Source organism: Manis javanica, chromosome 11, assembly GCF_040802235.1.
Source record: "Manis javanica isolate MJ-LG chromosome 11, MJ_LKY, whole genome shotgun sequence".
NCBI classification, from domain to species: Eukaryota; Metazoa; Chordata; class Mammalia; order Pholidota; family Manidae; genus Manis; species Manis javanica.
Window position 1 is genome coordinate 18463174 of NC_133166.1, and position 19759 is coordinate 18482932.

At 34.2% G+C, this 19759-nt stretch overlaps 1 protein-coding gene across 3 annotated transcripts in view; it reads right to left on the minus strand.

The window, feature by feature from the left end:
- ACER3 (alkaline ceramidase 3) overlaps positions 1 to 19759 on the minus strand; it is a 177008-nt gene that overhangs the window by 41848 nt on the left and 115401 nt on the right. For all 3 annotated transcript variants that reach the window (XM_073215990.1, XM_037010619.2, XM_037010620.2), the window contains exons 6-7: positions 16058 to 16093; positions 8641 to 8699 (exon numbers count right to left, since the gene is read on the minus strand). In XM_073215990.1, coding sequence (XP_073072091.1) covers positions 8641 to 8699; positions 16058 to 16093 — 95 coding nt within the window. The remainder of the gene's footprint in view (positions 1 to 8640; positions 8700 to 16057; positions 16094 to 19759) is intronic.

Below are 19759 nucleotides of genomic sequence, written 5' to 3' on the forward strand. Positions count from 1 at the left end.
GAAGCACCGAGATCCCCTAACAAAAGGAACCCCAGGAAGACAACACCAAGACATATATGACAAAGATTAAGGATAAGGAGAGAGTATTGAAAGCAGCCAGTAAGAGAAAAAAAGATTTCTTACATGGGAAACACCATGAGGCTATCTTCTCAGCAGAAACTTTACAGGCAAGAAGGGAGTGGTATGATATATTTAATGTAATGAAACAGACCTTCAACCAAGAATCCTCTACCTATTTAAATTTGAAGCAGGGATTAAACAATTTCCAGATAAACAAAGGCTTAAAGAATTTATAACAATGAAACCAGCATTACAGGATATATTAAAAGGACTGCTATAGGTGGAAATGTTCCTAAGGCTAAATAGTTTTCACCAGTGAAAATAAACCCACTGTAAAGATAGTAGACCAATTAATTACCAAGCAAGTATGAAATTAAAACAAAAGGAGAAAAACCAACTATACACAAAATCAATCAAGGGATATACAAAAAGTGAAAATTATGACATTTAATATGTAAAGTATAGAGGAGGAAAAAGAAGAAAAAAGTAGTTTTAGATTGTGTTTGAATAGAGCAATCAGCAACTTAATATAGACTGTTATCTATTCAGGAAGCTATCCTTGAACCTTTGGTAACTATAACCATAAAGCCTATAATAGATAGACAAAATAGTAAAAAAGAGAAATCCAACCACAAAACTAAAGAAAATCATCAAATAACAAGAGAAGAGAATTAAAAGAGGAAGAAAGGAACAGAGAGGAACTATTAAAAACAAAAAGAAAACAATTACTAAAATGGCAATAAGTACACACCTATCAATAATTACCTTAAATGTAAATGACTGAATGCACCAATCAAGACATACAGGGAAGAATGGATAAAAAAACAAGACACATCTATATGCTGCCTACAAGGGATTCATTTCAGACCCAAAGACATACACAGACTAAAAGTGAAAGGACGGAAGAAGACATTTCATACAAACAATAGGGAGAAAAAAGCAGAAGTAGCAGTACTTATATCAGACAAAATAGATTTCAAAACAAAGAAAGTAATAAAAGACAAAGAAGGGCATTACATAATGATAAAGGGGTCAGTCCAACAAAAGGATATAACCATTATAAATATCTATGTACCCAACAGAGGAGCACCTAAACATGCAAAACAAATAATACTGAAAGAATTAAAGGGAGAGGTAGATAACACAGTCATTGTAGGACACTTGAACACACCACTCACATCAATAAAGAGATCAACCAGACAAAAAATAAATAAGGAAACCGAGGCACTGAACAACACATTAGAGCAGATGGACTTAACAGATATCTATAGAACATTCCACCCCAAAGCAGCAGATTACACATTTTTCTAAGTGTACATGGAACTTTCTCCAGAATAGATCACATACTTGGCCACAAAAAGAGCCTCAATAAATTTAAAAAGACTGAAATTATATCAAGCAACTCCTCACACTACAATGGTATGAAACTAGAAATAAATTATTAAACAAAGAAAACAAAAAATCCTACAAACACATGGAGGCTAAACAACATGCTTCTAAATAATCGATGGATCAATGAACAAATTAAAACAGAAATCAAGCAATGCATGAAGACAAATGAAAACAAACAAACAAACAAACAAACAAACAAACAAAAAACAGTCCAGTATTTCTAGGAAGCTGCAAAGGGCATCCTAAGAGGGAAGCACATAGCAATACAGATGTACCTCAAGAAACAAGAACAATCCCAAATAAATAGTCTAAACTCACAATTAAGGAAACTAGAAAAAGAAGAACAAATGAAACACAAAGTTAGTAGAAGGAGGGATATAATAAAAACCACAGCATAAATAAATAATATAGAGAAGAATAAAATGATAGAAAAAATTAATGAAACTAAGAGCTGGTTCTTTGAGAAAATAAACAAAACAGATAAACCTCTAGCCAGACTTGTCAAGACAAAAAGAGAGTACACAAATAAGCAAAATCAGAAACAAAGAAGGAATAGTCACAACGAATATAACAGAAATACAAAGAATTATTAGAGAATACTACAAAAAATTATATACCAAAAAATTAGAGAATACTACAAAAAATTATATACCAAAAAATTGGACAACCTAGAAGAAATGGACAACTTCCTAGAAAAATACAACCTTCCATAACTGACCCAGGAAGAAACAGAAAATCTGAACCAATCACCAACAATGAAATTCAATGGTAATCAAAAAACTACCTAAGAACAAAATTCCTGGACTAGATGGCTTCACAACTGAGTTCTACCAAACATTTAAAGAAGAGCTAATACCCATTCTTCTTAAAGTATTTGGAAGGAATACTTCCAAAGTCATTCTATGAGGCCGGCATCACTCTCATACCAAAACCAGGCAAAGACAATACAAAAAAAGAAAATTATAGACCAATATCCATAATGAACATGGATGCAAAAATCCTCAACAAAATATTAGCAAACCAAATTCAAAAATACATTAAAACGATCCTCCATCATGACCAAGTGGGATTTATCCCAGGGATGCAAGGATGGTACAATATTTGTAAATCAATCAAGATTATACACCACATTAACAAAAAGGATAAAAACCACATAAATATCTCAATAGATGCTGAAAAGGCATTTGACAAACTTCAACATCCATTCATGATAAAAACTCTCAACAAAATGGGTATAGAGGTTACATACCTCAACATAATAAAGGCCATATATGACAAGCCCACAGCCAACATCATACTTAATGGTGAAAAGTTGAAAGCTTTTCCTCTAAGTTCAGGAACAAGACAAGGATGTTCACTTTCTACACTTTTATTCAACATAGTACTGGAGGTCCTAGCCAGGGCAATCAGTCAACACAAAGAGACAAAAGACATTCAAACTGGTAAGGAATTAAATTGTTACTATTTGCAGATGACATGATATTATACATAGAAAACCCTAAAGATGCCACCAAAATACTATTAGAACTAATAATTTGATACAGCCAAGCTGCAGGATACAAAATTAACACACAGAAATCTGCTGTGTGCCTAGATACTAACAATGAACTAGAAGAAAGAGAAATCAGGAAAACAATTCCATTTATAATTGCATCAACAATAATAAAACACCTAGGAATAAACCTAACCAAGGAGATGAAAGATCTATACTCTGAAAACTATAAAACACTCATGAAAGAAATTAAAGGAGACACAAATAAGTAGAAATCTATCCCATGCTCATGGATAGGAAGAATTAATATTGTCAAAATGACCATCCTGCCCAAAGCATTTTACAGATTCAGTAAAATCCCTGTCAAAGTTCCAACAGCATTTTTCGATGAACTAGAACAAATACTTCTAAAATTCATATGGAAAATGACAAAAGACCCCAAATAGCCAAAGCAATCCTGAGAAATAAGAACAAAGCTGGGAGTACTGTATTCCTTGACTTCAAGCTATACTACAAGGCTACAGTAATCAAAACAATATGGTACTGGCACAAGAACAGACCCCTAGATCAATGAAACAGAATAGAGAACCCAGATATAAACCCACACATATATGGTTAATTAATGTATGATAAGGGGCCATGAATATAAATAGGGAAAATACAGTATCTTCAGTAACTGGTGCTGGGAAAATTGGACAGCTATATGCAAGAGAATGAAACTGAATTATTGTCTGACTCTACACACAAAAGTAAACTCAAAGAATCAAAGACCTGAATGTAAGTCATGAAGCCATAAAAACTCTTAGAAGAAAACATAGGCAAAAATCTCTTGAACATAAGTAGGAGCAATTTTTTCCTGGACACATCTCTTCAGGCAAGGGAAACAAAATAAAAAATGAACAAATGGGATTATATCAAACTAAAAAGCTGCTAAACAGCAAAGGACACCATCAGCAGAACAAAAAGGCAACCTACAGTATGGGAGAATATATCTGTAAATGATTTATCTAATAAGGGGATAACATCCAAAGTATATAAAAGGCTCATACACCTCAACACCCAAAAAACAAATAACCCAATTAAAAAAATGGGCAGAGGACCTGAACAGACATTTCTCCAAAGAATACAGATGGCCAACAGGCACATGAAAAGATGCTTCACATCAGTAATCATCATGGAAATTCAAATCAAAACACAAGGAGGTATCACCTCACACCAGTCACAATGGTCACTATCCAAAAGATAAGAAATAACAAGTGTTGCCAAGGATGTACTAGTGGGGATGAGGATTTAATAATATGAGTAACTGTTAAATCAATTTGTTGTACACTTGAAACTAAAATAAGATTGAGTATCAGCTATACTTCAATTGGAAAAAAAGAAAATGTCAATGGGACTACCTAGCTAAAAATCAAATATTTGCTATGCTGCTAATCTCTTTCAGTAATATGAGGGGGGAAAAAGCCAGGCAGCGGCACATGCTCCCTCTGCAGAGCCTAGTCACTCCACCTGCCTGGGGCCATGCACTTCCAGACTGGGACTGTCCAACAGGGAGCTCATGGTCTTTGGCTCCAGCAGCTGAATTCAGTCTCTGGTCCTTGAAACAATGCTAGGTTAGAATAAGATAAGAGATTTGGTTCTATTGGTTTCATTGTAACATATTCCCACTCCACCCAGTGAAAAAACAGGCCCAGAGCAGGAAGAGTTAAGAAAGGGGCTGCCATCTCAGAGATAGCCAGGGTGGGTGGGGCACAGCTGATAGGAGTGGCAATTTGGCATTCTAATCATCTGACTCCCAGGACTGAAACTTTACAACCAATTGGGACAGAATTTCTCAGAACACAGAAATGGAGACATCAAATGACTGTACATTTCATCTCATTAAGAACCATGTTTGCTGGTGATACACATTCACTGCAGAAAAATTAAGAGGACAATAAAATGACAACTAACTCCCCCCAAAAATACATTGAAAATGAAAATTAAAAATATGAGAATTCATGAGACACAGTACTGACAGGTAAATTTACAACACTAAATGTTTAGTAGGAAAGAGGAAAAGTCTCAAATCAATAATTTAAGCTTCTATCTCAAGAACCTTGAAAAGGAAGAGCAAGATAAACCCAGAACAAACAGGAGGAAGGAAATAATAAAGAAAAGAGCAGAAATCAATGAAACTGAAAATTGAAAAAATAGATAAAATCAATGAAACAAGAATTTGGGTTTTAAAAGAATAAAACTGACACACTTCTAGCAAGACTAACCAAAAAAAGGTGTGTGAGAGAAAGAGAAGGCTCACACATCACCAATACTGCTGCAAACCCTGTAGATATCAGGAGGACATTAAAGGAATATTATAACAACTCTACACACACAAAAATTGACTAATTAGATGAAGACCAGTGCCTCAGAAAACATAAACTACAGCTAACACAATATGAAACTGATAATCATAATAGCCTTGTAACTACTAAGGAAACTGAATTTGTAATTTTAAAACTCTCCCCATCTTATCCCCAAAGAAACTACAGGCACAGATGGTTTCACTGGAGAAGTCTACCAAACATTTAAAGAAGAATTAACACCAATTCTACACAATTTCTTGCAGGAAATAGAAGGGAAGGAAACATTTCCCAATTCATTTTATGAAGCTAACATTACTCTGATACAGAAACCAGACAGAGATTTTACAAAAAAATAAAATTGTGAACCAATATCCTTCATGAATATAGGCATAAAATTCCTTAACAAAATACTAACAAGTATCACTGAGCAATATATAAAAAGAATTTTACACCAAGACTAAGACTAAGGGGTTCATTCAGAATACAAAGATGGTACAATTATTTGAAAACCCATCAATATAATCCACTATATTAACAGACTACAGGAAAAAAATCATATGATCAAATCAACTGATATGGAAAAAGGAATTGAAAAAATGCAACATCCATTCATGAGAAAGTTTCTCAGAAAATTAGGAACACAGAGCAACTTCTTCAACTTGATAAAGAACATGTATAAAAACCATACAGCTAATATTGTACTTAATGGTGAAAGACTGAATACTTTTCCCCTAAAACTGGTAACAAGGCAAAGATATCTGCTCTCATCACTCTTGTTTAACATAGTTCTAGAAGTTCTAGTCAAGGCTGTAAGGCAAAAAAAGAAATTAAAAGCATGTATATTAGAAAGGATGATATAAACTTTCCCTATTTGCAGCAAATCTCAAGTAATCTATAAAAGGGTCCTAGAACTATTAAGTTCAGCAAGGTGGCAGAAGAAGGTAAACATAAAGAAAATCAATTGTATTTCTACATAATGGCAATAAACATGAGGTGACCAAAAGTTAAAAAGACAATCCATTTATAACTGCTCACAAAATGAAAACTCCAAAATGCTGGCAAAAGAAATCAAAGATGATCTAAATAAATAGAGAGATACACTGTGTTTATAGACTGGAAGACCCAATATAGTAAAGATGTCAATTTTTTACAAATTGATATGCAGGCTTAATGCAATTCCTATCAAAACCCCAAAAATATTTTAAATATAGACAACGTTATTCTGAAATTTATATCAGAAGTCAAAGGAACTCAAATAGCTAATACAATTTTGAAGAAGGAGTAAGAGGAATTGGTCTGTATGATTTTAAGCTATTTTATAGCTAAAGTAATCAAGAGAGTGTGGCCTTGTTAGCAAAATAGACACAGAGATCAGTGCAACAGAATAAAAAACCCAGAATAGATCCACATAAATATGCCCAAATAATTTATGAGAAAGTTATAAAAGCAATTCAATGGAGAAAGGATAGCCTTTCACCAATGGTTCCGAAGCAGTTGGACATTTATAGGTTAAAAAAAAAAAATAGACCCTAACCTAAGCCTCACACCTGATTAAAAAATTAATTCAAAATAAACCATGAACTTAACTGTAAAATGTAAAAGTATACAAAACTTTTAGGAAAAAACAGGTGAAAAATCTAAGGTTAGGCATAGAGTCCTCAGAACTGACATCAAAAGCATGATTCATAAAATGAAAATTAATAAACTGGACTTCATTGAAATTAAAATTTTTTGCTCTATGAAAGACCCAGTGAAGAAGATGAAAAGACAAGTACAAACTGGGAGAAAATATTTGTGAGCTACATATTTGATGAAAGATTAGTATCTAGACTATGTAAAATTCAAACTGGAATAAAAGAGAAACAGTCCCATTAAAAAATGGGCAAAGATACAGACATTTCATCAAAGAGGATATGCAGATGGCAAATAAGCACATGAAAATGTGCTCAACGTAATAGGATATTAGGGAAATGAGAATTAAAACCACAGTGAGTCATCAGTACATACCTATAAAAATGGCTAGAATAAAAAACAGTGACAATACCAAATGTTGACAAGGATGCAGAGAAACTGGGTCACTCATACACTGCTGGCGGGAATATAAAATGGTAGCCCCACTCTAAAAAACAGTTTGGCAGCTTTGAGAAAACTAAACATACAATTATCAGACAACCGAGCAATTCCACTCTGGGCCTTTATTCCAGAGAAATAAAAACTTATATTCACACAAAACTTGTAAAAAATTCACAGCAACTTTATTCATTATAGTTAAAAACTAGAAACAACCCAGATGTCATTTAATAGGTGAATAGTTAAATGGTGGTATATCTATATCCTGAAATACTACTCAGCAATAGAAAGGAATGAACTATTGATAAACTCAACAATTTGTATTAACCTCCAGTGAATTATGCTGAGTGCAAAAAGCTAATCCCAAAGGTTATGTGGACTGTATGATTCCATTTATATAACATTCTTGAAATGAAAAAAAATTATGGAAATGAAAGACAGATTAGTGGTTGCCAAGAGTTATGGTTGCCAGGGGTTAAGGTGAGGTGGTGAGGGGGTGGAGTAGTAGGAGTGTGGCTACAAAAGGACAGCAATAGGGACCCTTACGGTGATGGAATTGTTCTCTATCTTGACTCTATCAATGTCAAATCCTGATTGTGATTCTGTACTGTAGTTTCACAAGACTTTACCATTAGAGGAAATTGGTAAAGGGTTTTCTAATATTTCTTACAAATGCATGTGCTTCTAGAATTACCTCAAAATAAAAATTTTTATTAAAAAAAAAAGAAACCCATAAATCATACTATTTATTGAGCACCTACAGTATGGTCAGGCCCTATGTAAGGTACTCATATGAACATTTATTATTTAATCTTCATAAACTCTATAAAGATAGTGTTCATTTTTCCTAAATCATTTTCTGAGATACTGATTCTTTGTGACATTAATAGCCTTCCTTTAGAAGTGTTCTATAAAAAGGGTTCCTTAGCCAAGTAGTTTGAGAAACAAAAACAGATTTTATAACTGTAGCTTTCAAAACCTTTAATGTACATTATAAATATTAAAAAGGAGACCATCTCATATAGCTTTCCTTAAGTTTAATTTTGAAACTCTTTTATTCTAAATGATGCCTAGTATTCTTTGCAATGTACCATAATATACTGTATATTACTATATAGTATATTATACAGTATAATACATATTCTGTAATATAATAAGTGTTGGGTAGTAGTTTTCTATCAAGATCCCTGCTGGAGTGGGCTTTATGTGTTATTTCAATTTAGGCTATAGATTTACTGCCTGAATGTACTCTGGTCATAGCCGATGATCCGAACTACTCACCATGTAACAATATAAATAGATCGAAGTACTAACGTGAAGACCAACATTCCATACATGACCTGAATAAGAAAGGAAAAGTGAAGTCAGTAAAATCATTATTCTTTGGGAAATGAAGTATATTTTGCCTTCAAAAATAGCCCTCCCAATTAAATGTAAATATTTATTTTTCATTAGATTTTAAAGAACAGAATTTTTTAAATGTATAATTATGTGATAGTCATGCTAACATTTGATAAATCAAGAGCCTGCTTGTGAATAACCAATATCAAAAGTTCTATGTCAATTTTAATTTTGAATGGTTTCATGAAATTTTAAGTTATCTGCTGACACCTGAACAAGTGCTATAATTTTGCCTCACACTCTAGATCTTCCCTTTAGTTTCACTTTCAGCAAATGATTCTTTCCTTTTTTTTTTTTTTTTTAGGAGAGCAAGTGAGAGGCTTTTATTTAGAGATAAAGCAAGAGGACAGAGCTCCTGGCTCAGGCCAGGAGGGACAAGAGAGCCCCTGATTCTTTCCTATTTTATAACAGCATAAATCTAAACCCTTTTAAACTTGCTTCTTAAATATTTCTGCATTCATATGCACCCTATCCTTGCATTCTTTCTCCCATTCCTAGTCTCCAATTCTTCATGACTGAGGTTTTTTAGAGAAGACTGATTTTATTTGGCTAGCAACATGTCCAGCTATAAAAGCTTGATTTCCTAGGCTCTCTTGTAGCTAGAATGGGCCACATAACCTTCACAACTTTTTTCTACATATATTAGTCATTTTTTAAATAAAAAAGATAATATAACATACTTTCTGCTTCTTGCAATTTTAATTTAAAATATTTTTATATGGAATTTTTATGTTTTTCCATATTCAATAATTCTTTTCAGTCTCCAAGCTCAAAGACTATGAAAATATTACTAGTGTTTTCTCTCTGCTAAAGCATCCTATAAATATGTTGTGCATAACCTGGTATTTATCTGCAAGAAACCTATAGCTTAGAAAAAAAGTAGATTGCATTTTTTTTTAGATTGCATTTTTATCAGTAAAAAGAAAATTATATTAAGAAAAGCAGAAAAAGACATATATTTTGTTCTGTGAGTTGGCATGAAAATGCCAAAAGATTTGAAGATGGATGGAACTGAGAGGTTAAAGGGCAACCTAAATGTGAGACCTTGGAAACTGTAGGTAGATAGTAATTATTCTGGTAATAATAAAGGAGACTGATACTCAATATTTCCTCAGAGTTAACATTCTACATGACTCATTCCTATGGTCTATATTCCTTGGATTAAGCCAAAACATAGAGAAGAGTTCCACATTACTGATGAGTTGACCAGTTTATTTTCTACCAAGTACTGATTGAACATTGACTGAGTGACAGCCCTTGGATGAGGCATTCATCAAAGATAAAAAGACACACTATTCATTTGGGTCAATGATCTCAGGTCTAATAGAGGAGAGACATATGCAATCAAATTTCTAGCACTTGGATCTGGTTGCTACATTCCAACATCCACTAAAAAGAACCAGGACTCCATGAAGATATGGCTGATTTCAGGCCTAGGGTAGGGAAAGAACAAGGTGAGCCTGGAACATCTTCTCGCGCCAAAGGTAAGGAATACTCAAAGAATGATAGGACCATGTCAAAAGGACACAGACACCACACTGAATGGGCTTCACTGGTCAAGTCAAATCTGAGACTATTTGTACACCAAAACAAATAATGACAGTAAGAAATCATAACCCACTGAATAAAGTAGGAATACATGAGAGTCCAGAGAGATTAAAAAATAAGTTAAAAGTTTCTAAATCTCAAAGACTATTTTCATAAGTCTCAACGAACTTCACTACTAAGTTCTTATTATGAAGGGACAAAGAATAACTTTACAGTCGAGAAGTTTGGTAAATACTGTCTTAAGTGATCATGCTGCAACATGTTTACAACATACTTGCAAATGGTTCAGGGGGAAAAAGTTCTTTGTATGTTCTTGCAAGTTTTCTATAAGTTTGATATTGTTTAAAAATAAAAATATTTAAACAATAAAGAATTCCCATACTAATCCACCAAAATAATGATCAGCTTCACATTCAGATCTCCAGAAGGAGCTCAAGTCTTTCACTCTAAGACAAAGGCACTCAGCTCACCTGCGGTCCAGAACATCTCATCAGAGTGGGAGATGAGGTGGGATTTGTGGATAAAGCCCTAGTGAGTGGGAACCTGTGGTGGTGGTAGGTAATGGAATTTAGGCATTTGGAGTTTCACTATATTACTGAAAACCTATTGCCTAAACACAGTATAGAACCTGTAACAGAAAAAGCCAAGGGCTGCAGTTGGGGGATCTAGATTTTTCTACCATCTGAATACTGCCTCACTATATAACCTTGAACAAGTCACTTCACTTATCTTCACCTTGGACTCCCTTTTTTTTTTATTAAGGTATCACTGATGTACACTCTTATGAAGGTTTCACATGAAAAACAATGTGGTTACTACATTCACCCATATTACTGAGTGCCCCCCCATGCCCCATTACAGTCCCTGTCCATCAGTGTAGTAAGATGCCACAGAGTCACTACTTGTCTTCTCTGTGCTACACTGTCTACCCAGTGACTCCCCCCCACACCATCCATGTGTACTCATCATAATACCCCTCAATCCCCTTCTCCCTCCCTCTACACCTGCCCCCCCTCCACCCCTCACCTATGGTAACCGCTATGGACTCTCATTTGTAAGAAAGGGACTGAATTAGGTGACTGTGTCTTGAATTCCTATAATTACAGTCAAAACAGGGATGCAAGAGGTGTTTTATTTTGAGAGTTAATGTAAGTTAGTCTCATATAAGGCTGAAAAGTTGGTGCATCTTACATAATTTGATGATAATTTAAATACTAATAAGCTAAATGTAGATATTATTTTATAAAACAACTTCACAAGTCTCATAAACCAATGTGGTCTACTGGTAAAAACACATTTTTTAAAAATATTCAGAACTAGTTTTAAATCCTACTTCTGCCCAAACCATACAGCCTTCTAATCCATCCTACAGATAGTTGCCAGAATTATCTGAAATAGATTTTATAATGTCATGCCTCTGTCAATGGCAAAAGTATAAGATCCAACTTTAGTATGACATCCAGTGCTTCACAGTTCGGTTCCACTCTTCCTTTCTCTTCTCATGTTCTGCAGGATCTTGTACTTTAGCACAGGATCTCCCAAATAGTATCCCCCAGAGAACTACTGTGCTGCAAGATGTTAAAGAGATACTCTAGGAAAAGGGCATTCTATGGTAAATAAATCCTGCCCTAATGTCACCTGTATGAAGCCTTCCTGAAATCCTTCTATAGTAATTACTTAGTCTTTTTTCTATTCCCAAAGTACTTCACTTATATTTGACTTAGGGCAGTTTTTAAAGTTGATAACTGAATTATAGCTTACTTAAAGCAAAGCATAGCTATACCTAAGTTTTACATATTCAGTCCTCACACTTTTTCTACTAAGTTCTTCACTGTACTAAAATTTAAGTAGCATTTTTCACTTGTCTTAAAAATTGATCATTCTGACTATAAATTAGATTCCAAAGTAATGTGTTACAGGGGCTTCATCATGTCATGGAAGGAATATGATCTTTGGAATAAAAAAGACCTGAATTAAATTTCCAGGTCTATCAGTAACTATGTGAGAAACATTGGACAAATTACTTAATCTGTCTGACTCTCAGTTATCTACCTATAATATGAAGATGATAATTTCTTTATAGATTTGTTGATATTTTAGTAAAATAGGTAAGTTGATCTATATAAACTATATGAAAAAATATACAATACTTAGCATATAGTAAATACTCAAATATGTCAACTTCTTTTGCAAGTGTGCTTAGTTTCCTTACATCCCTAATTTGTAAATAAAAAGAACAAATGGAACAATAAAATTTAGATAAATCTGCTTAAGTTCCAGTTTTGCAATTTTTTCACATAGTGTGTTCTTTCTTACAAACCTTGAGAGTCAAATTAGAAGGGAGAGTAATAAAATATTGATATGTCATGTCTAGAAACAATCTTTAGGAGACATCTACTTTGGCAGGAAGATCTTGACAATAGTACTGTTGGTGACATTACATGAGATCTCATCTGAGGTATTTGTCGATTAGCTGCTTACAGAGGGTTCACTAATTTCTTAAATGTTCTTTTAATCTATTCTCATCTATGCTTTTCTTTCATTATCTTGCTTAAGATACATTTGTGTTTCTACTGGATATAGCAGCTATGTGGTTTGAATATTGCCCTACGCAAGGCCATCAAATTAAATAAATAGCTTTTGGCTCTCTTCTGGAGATGTCTGATCACCTTGGATTTAATAAAGAAGAACTGTTATTAGTATTTTCTCCCACAGGGAAGCAATCATCTGGAGTCATGACTTTTAAAGTATTTATATTAACTCTTCCCTACTAATTGTTTATCATCATTTATTTCTCTAGGCCCAACTCAAGTATCTCCTTGCAGAAGCTTTCCTTGATTATTATAAGCAGAAATTTATGCCTGTCATCTTACATTTTAATATGTACTTTCAGTATCACACTGTACTATTATGCTGTTTTGTTTTGCATTATCTTTTAATTATTTTTATTTATATCATTCTTGTGAAATAATATCTTTCCTTGTTTTGAACTTTTTAAAGATGAGGAAATCGAAGAATAGGCACAGCAAGACATGAGTTCACAGATAACAAAGTGGTCAGAAATCAAGATATCAAACTTTCAAACCAGAGCTCCTTTAGACAACATTACTTTTTTCCTCCTTTCCTATTATTTTCAAGATTTTGAAAGTTATTGTAAATCTTGTCACAAATTCCAAAACAATTTTTCCACTTAGACATTACAAAACAGTTTTTCTAAGTTCTGCACATAAGAATATCAACAGTTATATGAGAAAGCACTACTCCAAACCTTGACAAATAGAAGATTCCCAGAAAAGGCAGTTCTCTTTTCTTTTCTTACAAGTGATACCCAGAAAATATTTGGGGATATTTTTTAAGTTTTTTAAAGTCATAAGTAAAAATAGAAAGTACCAATTCTAATTACTCAATAGATCAACACAGGGTATTCTAGATAAGACATCTGAGCAAAGGCCTCTTCAAATAAAGCTTTACTAAGTAGCAAGAAATACCAATAGTGGGCCATTTCCCCCAATTTGTTTTTCAATACCAAAGAAAATAGTAATTTAGCTATATCTTGAGTAATCTAAGATAAAATTGTACCTTTGTCTACATTAGCACTGCTTTTACATATTTATTACAAGATGTATGTATATATTACAATTTTTTTTACAAGTCTATCTTCTTGACCAGACAGTGAGCTCCTTGAGACCAGCAGCCATGTCTTATTTGTTGTGTTATATTAATATTAGTTAGTATTTACTGTAAGCCTATGAACTTTTCCTGAATCCCTTCCTATCAGCAAACTTTACTACTATATACAGAAGAAAATATTTATCACTGGAAAAACATGTGGAAATTGCAGTATCGGAAGTTACGTGAATGATTTGTTACTTTTGTTATACAAACACGGTGCCAAAAAGACCTAAAACACAAAATGGAAAATTGATTGTCATAAACTTATAAAAATTAGCCCAAAATTTCCAAATTTTGTGTTTTTGATTATGATTGTTCTTTCTTATAAAGGCAAACAAGAAATTTATAAAAACTATTCTTCATATGAACTTACTTCATTTTTTTACCTTGTCAATAAATCTTTCTAAATAAAAAGGTAATTATATAATGATGTCATTTCAAGCTATAATAAACAGGAAAGTAAGAATGTTCTCTCCTATAACATCACTTAATACATCTATTTTCAGGTGGCCTGAAGAAATGCAAGGCACAATAACATGATTTTGGAATTTATTTTAAGAAATAGATTTCAGTTAGGTGACAACTGTCCAACTTAACTTTAAAAAGTTACAGGAACATTACTTTTTTAAAAATTAAGACATCACTGATATACAATCTTATGAAGGTTTCACATGAGCAACATTGTGGTTTCAACATTCACCTATATTATCAAGTCCCCCCCATTGCAATCACTGTCCATCAGCATCATAAGATGCTATAGAGTCATTACTTGTCTTCTCTGTGTTGTACTGCCTTCCTCATGACCCCCCTATATTGTGAGTGGTAATTATAATGCCCCTTAATCCCCTTCTCTCTCCCTCCCCACCCACCCTCTGTAACCCCTTCCCTTTGGTGACCACTAGTCCCTTCTTGAAGTCTGTGAGTCTGCTGCTGTTTCGGAACATTAATGTTTTATAAGAACAAAATATTCTAAAACAAGGCCTCTGATACTCCTGAAATATGCAGGTATGGATGCATGCATGTTTGTATGTATGAATGTTGGCTAGTTAAAAGAAGAGTGACAGGAGCAAACAAATCTAGGTTACAATCCTGGCTCTGTCCACTAGTAACTGTGTAACCCTGGGGCAAATTACTTAATATCTCTGGGCTTATTTCCCTTAAAATGTGGACAATGATCCCTAATTTGTAACACTGCAGGTAAGATTAGATTCTGTGTAGTGATGACCATTGTTCCCAGCACATGGTAGCATTCAATAAACAATAGCTCTCTTTATTGAGGATCTGCTACTTTATTTCACTCTGATTTTATTACGGGCTTTTCTCAATGTAAATAACCTCCCACCTTAAAAAGGTATTTAAAAAGCTACTAGGGGGAAAATAGATAAAGAATTTTCAGTCTATCTTTTCTAGAAAATAATGCCATTAAAAAGACTTTATATATATATATGTGCACAATGCTGCCTGGTTTTTTTTCTGCTTCTAAGAGCAGCGCTGCAGCAGACTCAGAGACTCCAAGAAGGAACTAGTGGTTACCAAATGGGAGGGGTGTGGGAGGGCAGGTGGGGAGGGAGGGAGAAGTGGATTGAGGGGTATTATGTTTAGTAGACATGATTTGGGGGATCAAGGGGAAAACTGTGTAGCACAGAGAAGGCAAATAGTTAATCTGTGGCATCCTACTACACTGATGGACAGTGACTGCATTGGGGTGGGGATTTGATAATATGGGTAAATGTAGTAACCACATTGTTTTTTTATGTGAAACCTTCATAACAATGTATACCAATAATACCTTAATAAAAAAATTAAAAAGAAAAAAAAAAAAGAGCAGTGCTGTACCAGCATCACTAACTACCAACAGCTAGCTAGCTGGGCCTGGGCATCAGTGTCTGGGTATCCTATTGCCAGAACTGGCTCTATGGGTACTTCAGTTTGCAGCCTCTATTTTCAACAACTTTCTTAGGACACCAACCATTTCATTTTCAGGAATTGTTATCTGTGTATAATTAACTAGAAAAGGAAACACAATGCAGGCAAGTATTGTCAAACAATCAAATGTGTAATGATTTTCAAAAATTACCTGATGGAATATAGGCTCCTTTACCTTAAGGTAAACCTACAAAATATTAAGAGAAACACATGTGAATGAAGTATATATAGGAAGGGGAAGAAAACCCATCCCAAGCTCTGCAAATCTCAAACCTCTCCGGCTTTCCTAGTCATGTAAAACATGTAAAACAATCCCATTGAGTGACATGCTATATATGAACTAGTACCTATAGGGCAGTCTCCCCCAGTGCTAGCTTTACCATGATAAACTAAATATTTTGAAGTCATTGTGAATTACTCTGTCCTCTTGGCTTCTGTATCAGCATCAAGGAGGGGCAAAGATGCATGGATACCCATGAGGGCTGAAGACGTTATGCTGACAATGCCTGCAGCAGTAAGAAGAACACTGGACCTTAAGAGACAGGAGTTAAATTTCATACTCCACTTAACTTGCTACATGCCTTGAGCAAGTCACTTAATCAAAAGGTCCATTTTTCCTTTTCTGGATAATGGGAATAATAGCACTGAGGAATAATAAGCTAAAATACATGAAAGTGTCTAGCGTATAATAGATGCTCAATAAGAGAAAACATTTAAAACAAATTTCTTGTGCTTTCTTCTTCCAAAAACCTTTATTAACTCACTCACCTAGATGCATTCCCAGTTACACAAACTCTAGTTTTAGGCTTCAATGTCATGTGGGTGATTAAGTTCAATGCCTATTTAGATTTAACATGCATTCATTATCCTATGGGAGAATGCCTTTAAAATGACATGGTAGAGAGGAATCAAAATACAAATCATAACCCTGAAATGTCTCCCATCACTTACAAGACAAAATTCAAATTTAAAAGCTTCCCATCATCTCACTCCCGACCTTCTGTTTGGCCTCACTGGTATCCTCTTGTCTCTTTTCAATCCTGGACTCCAGAAAATATAATGCTTTTCCAAATGTGTTAAACTTCATGCTTCTGTACCTTTAAACATGCTGCTCTTTACTTTGTTCAGAAATCCTCCTCTTCCAAGATTCAGCTCCAGCTATACCTCTTGAAGCTTTTTCTGATCTCTTCTCTATTCAGCAGAAGCAATCATTCACCCTTCTTCGAAATATCACTGTCCATGTATAAACTTCATGGCATTTATTAGTTTCTCTCCCCTAAAAGCCAATGATCTCCTGACAGCAAGGATTGTGCTTAGATAGCTCCATATCTTCATTTAGTGTAGTGCTGATCTCACAAACTTTTATATAATTTTATAATCTGGCTACAAAATTTCTTATTTTGGAGGAAGTTCCCATACTACAGAAGGAACACATTATTTCCTTTAAGCAACCAAAGAGCTTTAGTAGTAAGATGTGTATGAGACATTATATATCAGAAATCTAAACTCAGTATAAGGAAGAATGCTTTTAATCTCTAAAATTGTTATTTCAAAATAAAAATTTCCCTTTATATAGTTTCAGATTCCTATTGTTACAAATAAAAGAAATGCAAAAGAACTATGCATCTTAAAGACTTTTTTTAAAGTCAAAAGTATTATGGAGTCCTTACTATGTGCCAGTTATTTATTTTCACAACTATTATGAAATATATGCTATTTTTATCATCACTTTTCAGGTGAAGAAAACTAAAGTAGAGAGAGGTTAAGTATCTTGCCCAAGGTCCCAGTGAATAACAGTGTTGGTTCAAACCCAGACTGACTGGCTCTCAGTCTATACCAACTGCATCAGTTCTTGACTTAAAAAGAAGGGATCTCATCTTGGCTCTGCCACCATTTCTCCATATAAACTTGGTTGGCCAAACAAGTCACTAAAACTCTCTGGTCTTTATTCTCTTATATAGTAACAAGACTTTCTTTCACCTCTGAAATTTTAGGATTCTCTCATCATTTTTGAGTTTATGCACAGGATTCTGCAGGGCAATGCAGAAGCATAAGAAAAATTGTATCTGCTCTTTCAACCTCCTATTCAACTTTCCAACTCACTGAACTCTAGCTTCTGCCTCCATCAATCTACTGCTGACAGTATTTTGATTAAGGTTACTTGGTCTTTTAATTAAAATTTTATGGGTTAAACATCAATCTTCATTTTATTCTAATACCGTTACTCCTTCTAGAAATCTCTTTGTACTCTGTGACATCAGCCTCTCTTAGTTTTCCTACACCTTTATTACTTGTTCTCAGTCTCCTCTGCTGGCTCTATTTCTTCCACCTGACCCTAAAACATCAGTGTTCCAACATACACCATGATGACTATAGTTAATAATACTGGAAATTTGCTAAGAGATTAGATATCAGGTGCTCTCATCACAAAGGAAGTGGTAACTGTGAGAAGATGCATTCATTAGCTTGACTTAGTAATCATTTCACTGTGTGTATGTATCAAATCATCATGGTGTACACTTAAAATGTCTATAACTTTTATTTTTAAAGTGTTGATTCTTATTGAAATCCACAGGTATTATGAAATGAGCTATCCTAATTTTATCATAAAGAGAGTTCACATATTGACAGGCTTTGAATGTGAGACAAATCAACTATAACTTTAGGGTACAGTACCATAAGTATCTACTCCTTCGTTTATCTCTGTTTAAAAAAAAAGTCAGTATTCCACAGGGTTGCATCTTGGTCACCTTAACAACAGCTTATGCTATCTCTGTGCCAGTTCATCTGCTCTCACATTTCTAGTTCTACCTGTATCCTGACAATTCCCAAAAATCTAAGGTATCATTAATATCATGTACCTAAATCTCAACACATTGCAAATTGAACTTAAGTATCCTTATTCCGTGACACAAACCTAGTCATTGTCTTTCCTGCAGTATCTGCTCTTCCTCCAAGTTTCCTATCTTGGTTAAGGGTCTACTATGTATCCTGTCAACCAGGATATAAACTAAGAAGACAATCCTTTTTTTTTCCATTCCTATACTCTCTACTAAATGGATCACAAGTCCTCTGGATTGTTAGTGACAGCTTTTTTTCATCCCAACAGCTATTTTACTTCAGCCTAAGTTTCATATCTAGCCTAATCAAATGCAAAACTCCCCAGGTCTAGACTCAAAACTCCTCTAATCCATCCTCTATAACCAAACTAATGTTTCTAAAACAAATACCTCATTATGTTTTTCTTCTACTTTAAACCAGTTAATGGGGCCATACTACTTTGAGGATAAAAATTCAAACTTAAATATGGTGTACCAGGGTCTTTATAATCTGACATTTGTCTAATTCACTAAACTTACTCATTCCTCACCATTTAACATATGCTCCTGCCACAATAAATCTCTCCCAGTTCTACTGGTAGTGATGATTTAATGAGAAAAATTAATGTAAAGTTTACTTAGTATAGTATCTGGTATGCAGTAAGCACTTAAAATGATAGTTAATTGTTGTTCCAAGGTTCTATGCCTATGGACAGTGCAACTGTCTATTTAGAAATGCCTCACTACACTCTAGCCCAGGGGGCTGGTGAACTCCTAGTCATCAGTTAAAACCCAGCTCCAGTGCCTTCTTTCTGGAGCTTTTCTTGACCTACTCAAGCAACCTTCACTGACCCTCCATCTTATCATCGTATAACTAGTTTTTCCCTCTATTATCGTAATTATCACCTTTTGATACAATTCTTCCTTTACATGTTTGATTTCCCTACCAGAATGTACTCCTCAAGTACAGTAACTGCTTCTTTGTCATCTTTGTACTTTCTACTGCTCAATACGGTAGGTTTGCAATAAAAATG